Source organism: Solanum pennellii, chromosome 11 (genome assembly GCF_001406875.1).
Source record: "Solanum pennellii chromosome 11, SPENNV200".
Taxonomy (NCBI): Eukaryota; Viridiplantae; Streptophyta; class Magnoliopsida; order Solanales; family Solanaceae; genus Solanum; species Solanum pennellii.
Window position 1 is genome coordinate 307218 of NC_028647.1, and position 7269 is coordinate 314486.

At 27.1% G+C, this 7269-nt stretch overlaps 1 protein-coding gene across 1 annotated transcript in view; it reads right to left on the minus strand.

Annotated features, from left to right (window-relative positions):
- Positions 1 to 2204, minus strand: part of LOC107004440 (WAT1-related protein At1g68170-like) — a 6059-nt gene extending 3855 nt beyond the window's left edge. Inside the window, exons 1-2 of the mRNA XM_015202639.2 lie at positions 1944 to 2204; positions 276 to 338 (exon numbers count right to left, since the gene is read on the minus strand). Coding sequence (XP_015058125.1) covers positions 276 to 338; positions 1944 to 2143 — 263 coding nt within the window. The 5' untranslated portion in view covers positions 2144 to 2204. The remainder of the gene's footprint in view (positions 1 to 275; positions 339 to 1943) is intronic.
- Between the last annotated feature and the right edge of the window lie 5065 nt (positions 2205 to 7269).

The window sequence follows — 7269 nt, forward strand, 5'->3', positions numbered from 1 at the left end:
ATATATATATATATATATATATATATATATATATATTTATATATATATATATATATTATTGCTTGAGTCTTAATTAAGGAGTTACTGATTAGGATCTCGTGGTTTGATCGAATTTATCTTTTATTATTTTTTAATCATAAATTTATGTGATGTTGTGTAAGTGATAATAAAATTTTAAAAAATATGAAAAATTTAGATCAATAGAAAAAATATATCGTATAAATCAGGACAAAACGTAAATAATTTGAAAGTCAATAGAAGGAAATATTACTTACCCTAGTAGTCCTGAGAGAAATGCTTGCACAATAACAGTCCAAGTTAGTTTTGGTCGCTTATTCCTAACAAAAAAAAAAAAAAACAGTAACCAAAATTAATTCTTCTCAAATAAAATATTTTGAAATGTAACTCACAAATATACATACTAATCAAAAATATTTTTTAAAATTTTACCTTTTTAATAAACTAATAGCTAAATCATACTATAAGATGGAGTAAATGGAGTATAAGTATCTCGTTGACACCAACATGAGTTGTGAGGATGATTCGATTTCCTTTTATTCTTAACTAGAGGTTTGAGTTCGAGTTTATAAGAAAATATTGTGATCGTGCAATGTGTGAATTTTGAATAATCGAGTCTCAATATGAATATCAAACCACCAAGTGAAAAATTAAAAAAAATATCTAGTAAGATAGTTTGAAATCCAATCACCGTTAATTATAAGTCTTGGGTGCAATTCTTCATGAATTAAATCTTATCAAAATATCATATTCAGAAATTGACTTTACAATACTCGAATCGAATATAATCATATATATAAATAAAAGAAAGAAAGTATCTTGACTTCCAAGAACTCTCATGTCGTCAAAGATACATTTATCTTCACTAATAAAATAAAAAAGGGACAAATTAAAGAGAAGTATTTTGAAATTGAAAAAAATACTATAAAAAAGAGAATAAAAAGGACAAACATAATATAGTGGAGCAATAATTAAAAGTGCAAATAATAGACTTGGCGGGGTCAAAAGAGACAACTCAAAAAGATAGGGGCAAATATTCTTTTCTCAACAAGTCATGTAGATGAACATATACACCCATAAGTTTTTATTTTGTACTGTTAAGTACCACTACTTTTAAAACTTTCTTTACTTGGAAAAAATTGTTTTAGATTCTTTCATTTATCTTTACAAATATTCGCTCTGTTTCATTTTATACGGTAAAGTCCAGTACGATCAATGATCAAATTATTCAATTTTCTTAATCTTATCATAGTTATACCTTAGCTATTTTACTAGGTATCTTCTATTTATCGATACATATTGAATAGTTTTATTAAATTCTTTAGATTTTTTGAAATTAAATTTTATATTTAAAAATATCATAAAATAAATACAATTAAGTCAAAATGCTAGTATAGGATATAAAATATCCAAAAAAAATTAGTGGTCACTCGAAAGTCTCATTAACTTTTCAAATATTAATAGTGTCACATGGAGTGGATCAATGGGAATATCATACTTTACTTTTGACATTTTTCTTGCATGATTAGTATCGTACTTAAAGTTATCTTTATGCCCATTTTATTAATTATGACTTAAATTGTTGTAAAATAAAACATTTCATAGGATGATATATAACTCTTATGATGTTTTCACTAAAAATCATTTTCTCATTTTTTAAAACTTCCATTTCTAACAATTTAACCAACCAAAAATGGAGAAAATAAGTTAAACATTTTCCTAAAAACCTTATAACTTTATCTAGTAGTATTGCCATTTCTTTTATCCCTCGTATGAGCTCCCACCATTTTCCTTCCTTGATGATCACTCGAATCCACACATCCTTAAAGCTAAAGGTCCTACTCCTGGACGACTATATAAATTCGATCTGAATGACTCTGTTGACATGAAAGTAAGAAGATGATAGAAAACAAGTAATTACTTACCATTCAACAATGATAGCAATTGGAGCAAGAAATGCAGTAGCAAAAATCCATCTATAAGCAACCATAACTCTCATAGTCATTCCATCATCTGCTGCGACTTTTGACAATACAATATTTCCTCCTAATAATATTGCTGCCAAAGTCATTGCTCCAACATGTTTTACTCTTTCAAAACCTGTATAATTCTCAATGAAAGCCATTATATTTTACTACACAAAACAAGAAAATTTGAGACTACTAATTAATGGTACAAAAATGAGCTATTGTTTGGCCCTTTTTATTAGAGAAATTGCGTGTTCATGCAGCACAATATTTTGTACTTTTTTTTAAAAAAAAAAATTAATTTAATTTTCTTGCATGCATGCACCACCTTGTAGACAAGTCATGTCTTATTCTACTTTAATTTAATTAATTTTCATTTAATAAGTAAAAACTTTATGGTTGAATAGCTAGTCTTTTCGAAAGGGATCTTTACACTAAGCTTAATTTCAATATGGGACACTACTCCATTCCCTTGTATTGTCCATCTCTAATAACCCTTTATTATTCCTTAATTTTAATTTATTTGTCTTATTTTAATTTAATACGAAATTTTAAAAATAAAATAAAAATTAGTTTTTCTTAATTTTGTTAATATATAAGATCTTAAACATATGTCACGAGTAGAAATTATTTTTTAAAAAAAATTTCCCATACTTCAATACACATGTTTTCTTTAGTTGATTGACTCATAGGGCGGCCGTTGCTGGCGGCAAATGTTACCCTTTCCCGAGGTTAATTAAGAGTAAGTATAGTAATTAATTATTAGTAACGTACAAAATAAGTGGTATTTTATGCACTTAATAGAATTATTTCTGTTTTAATATATGGAGTTTTTACATCATTAAAAAGTCACTTATTTGTTTTCACACATTTAATTTAAAGTAATATACGTAGAACACTTCTAGGAGTGACACCACATCAGAAAAGATAATTAATATTCTATATTTTTCTTTTACTGATAATCAAATTAATTTTATTCTATCTAAAGATTTTACGACCTTTAGAAACATTTTTATATACATGTAGTCTCAATCTTGACTATACAAAATAATTTTTTTTCAACCAAAGGGGATCAAAATCATCGATATTATGATTTAAATTTATATTTGATTTTAAAATTTATTATGTTCAGAATCTATCTTAGAATTTAGTGAATCTATTAACGCTCTATAACAAAAGTTCATCTTGATAAACGAACCCATAACTAATACACTAAGGTATGATGCTTTTTTACCCTTGTCTAGTAAGTATATTATCGATCTACATTTAATATTAAAAAAAGTACATACCAAAGATTTAAAATACTAATCTACTAATATAAAAAATATTTCCTTTATCAAGTGTATAGTTTAATTGATTAAAGCCCAAAAAGAATGGGAAAAAACAAAACATGGACATCTTTTTAGACATTGGGTATGTTGGTAGCCCTTAAAAGCACATTTTTCAGTATGATCTGTATCTTCTATATGGGATCCCTTCAAAAGATTGGCAGTTGGCAAGGATATCTCTTGATTTGGTGTCCTTTTAGTAAAATTAAAAGGTAATCACTGATAAATAAACACGTTCTTTAACTTAATTCAAATTGATATTTATGTTTTTAGATACAAACGAAGGAGGTACTTCGAAAACATAGAGTTGATTTATATTCATACTAGTTTGAATTTTTCGATTTCCTTCTATACTCAGCTGAGTGAGTCGATTTTCATTCGTAATTGCTTAATATTATTTCTTTATTATAGGATGATTATATCTATTTATTTAATTTTATATAAATTTATAAGTGTATTTATTTACGTCCAAAAATTAAATGCATAGAAGATAATAGTATGATAGCTTTACACATTTATAAATTTAATTTTGAGTGGTGGGTGAATAGGGAACAACTTTAAGAAAAAACAATTATTTAGTTGATACTTAGAACATAAGGCAAATTCTTGGCAATTAACAAGCACGTCTTATTATTATTATTATTATTATTATTATTATTATTATTATTATTATTATTATTTAGTATAGTAGATAGAAGCAAAAACATCGCAAGAAAAACTGGGATTACAATGAGCCAGACAGCATTACTAAATGTGGTTTGTATAATAATTGTAGTTGCATTATATATTTTGTCATCAATAATTAAGTTGTCAAGTTATCATCAACATTAATTGAAAGATTCTGTATATCTTTTGCCAAAAGGGATGATTTTCTCACACTTTACAAGTATGTATTTTTATTAAAATTAAAGACGTTAGAATCTGAATATATCTTTTAATATAAAAATATTCTAGTAAAGTTTAAATATTAAATGTTCAAGATTTTATTTTTTATGCATCTCAATATATAAAACTGGTTTTTATTTATTTAATACAAAAACTAAGTTAGTTAATTAAATATTATGAATAAGATGCGATTTTATTGAAATTAGTGAACGATAATAGCGGTTAACAATTACTTGGTAGATGATAGTGATAGAAGAAGGAGGTAGTGAATAATGACGATGGTTAGCGATATATAATAGTGACTAGTGATAGTGATTGATGATTAGTGATGATCATTGTAAATAGTGATTACTGATTAGTAATGATAACAACGAGTGATAGTAATCAACAATTAAAGTCATGTTCGATATCTTCTTAGTATTTTTTTTTTCTTACAATAGGATATATTTTTTTTTATATACAGGAGATCTTGATTCATGAATAAACCATGTCCAATAAAGGAAATTTATTTTTTAGCACCATAAGGAGTGCACTCAATTTAATCGAATCGCGCACGACTCATTCGAAATGACGTCGTCAAATTTTTTTTCTCCATATCCAAACTCAAACACAAATCTCTAGTTAACACCCCAAAAACTTTACTTATTCATCTTTTCAAGCTTTTGTAATTTTATCAATTGTAATAATATGAAAAATAAATAAAATGAGAAATACACCCAATTTATAAGTGTGAGGGAAAGCCTCAACCTTTGAGCTAGCTTTTGGGTTGAGAAGGCCCAAGACCACCCAACATTGGTATCAGAGCCCAGGTTGTCAACAAGTCTCAGCCCACCGGGAGGAACTGGGTTGTCGTTCTCTCCAGCCCAAGGCCCGATGTGTGAAGGGGGAGATTGTTGGGTTATCCCACATCGGAAGTGGAAGGGGCTGATGGTCAATTTATAAGTGTGAGGGAAAGCCTCAACCTTTGAGCTAGCTTTTGGGTTGAGAAGGCCCAAGACCACCCAAGAGTCCACCTTCTATAAATCATTAACTTCATAATTTGTTTTTACAAATACTTTCTGCTTATTCACGAGAAAAACAATATAATTAAAATTTATCTAAGGACGTAAAATTCCCCTTGTTGAGTGTAGTAGCCAGTAGGGTGTAAAATTAGAGTGTACGTAGTTATTGCCATCCCATTTATTTTTTCGTTTTAATTTGTGTTGATATTATTTTTTTTTTATCTTGACACAAAATTTATGAAACAAAAAAAATTGTGATCTAAAATTTAAGGTTAAATTATTTTAAATATGACTTTTTCTTTAAACAAATTAAAAAGAAAAATGTGTGACATAAATGAGACAGAAATAATATTAACATGAGTAATTTATAAGATAATTAAGAAAAAGATAAAAGTTAAAGCTAACATACATATGCGAGCCACCTCTAAATGGACTTTGCATTACGCGATCTAGATTTATCGAAGCTCTAATATGACCTCTGAACATGGGCGGAAAATAAAATAAGAAGAGGAAGCTAATATACATTGAACAGAGTTGTTATACAGAATTCTCTTCATGGTACCAATAATTTGTAGAATCATGTTTTGATAGAGAATTCACACACAAAAAAAGTAGATAGTGGAAGAGAGTGGGGTTGTGGCGGTGGTGGGTGGTGTTGGGGAGATAGTGGGAAAATGGATATATTTTGTCTCAACACTGCCACAAATAAAAAATTTACCAATAATTATTTAGAGGCAATAATATAATTATATATCATATTTAGCGATAATAATAAATATAAATATTAATAATTAACACGTAGAATCTTTTTATATTTGTGCTCTCTCAATTGTGTATAAATCGATATTTAAATTCGTATAAAATTAAATTAGTAGACACATTAACCATACGTAACATAAACAAGTTTGAGTGTTACTTGTGCAACCCAAAATTGTAGGGTCCAAGTGAAAGAACATATTTATGTATTATGTCATGATTATATGTTACTAAAGATTTCGACGACTCTTAATGCAATGGACGAAGAATATTTCCGTATAATTATTTTTTATTACTACTATTAACAATGTTAGGATTCAAGATTTTAGTTAAGGAGGTTCGGAAAATAAAAATATAGTACTTGAAATTTGTACCTTTAACCTTAAACGTAATCTTATATTTTAAGAGTTTAAAGTCAGTCTATCTATATGTGTATCTATATTTTTAAAGAACTATATTATATATTATGTTGTATTTTATTGAAGAAATTTGAATAAACTCTCTTAAATATCTTCTAAGTTCGCTTATGACTATTAAATATCTCTTTTGCTATAACGTTAGAATTAGGAAAAATATGAAAGAAGTTTGTGAACATAAGACATGAACTAATGTTGGAAAGATTCCAAGTATCCCACGTTCTCTTTATGTTTATTGGAAAAGAATCATACGACTTTTGTTTTCCAATCTTCTTGGTTTCTTAAGTAGTGGATATAATAATTTTAAAATATGAAACAAAACAAAAATTGGAGTAAGATGTGATCTTGAGGTATTATTCATTTATAATGTGATGTTAACTCAATGTGTTACTTAATAAAATAGTCTAATTACATGAAAAATGAGGATCAATTGCCAATCAAGTAACAATATAAATAGAATTATATAACCATTTAAGTAGTATATATTTTGATAATACAAGAAAAAATATATGCAAGTAATATATAAAAAAAATTGTGATATTTCTTTTTTTACTCTGGAAAAGATATTTCCACCCAAGTTTGGTCAAATACAATATAATTCTAAAGATATTTAAAAAAAAATATCAACCAAATTATCTTCCTAAGAACTTTACTAAAGGATCGATCGATTGAGACACAAGTGGGAATTAATACAAGTTTAAACAGTAATTTAGTTGAAAGTAAAGCAATAAAACAAGTGCTAAAACGACCATTTGAGGCGATACAAGAGGTGGGTGAACGTTAGTGTGTTGATATTATTATCAATATTCGATATTTGGTCATTCATAATATTATTATTTATTATACCTTCTTTATTCATAGCGGATTGGTCATTTGTCAGCATCCATTTAGATTAAGA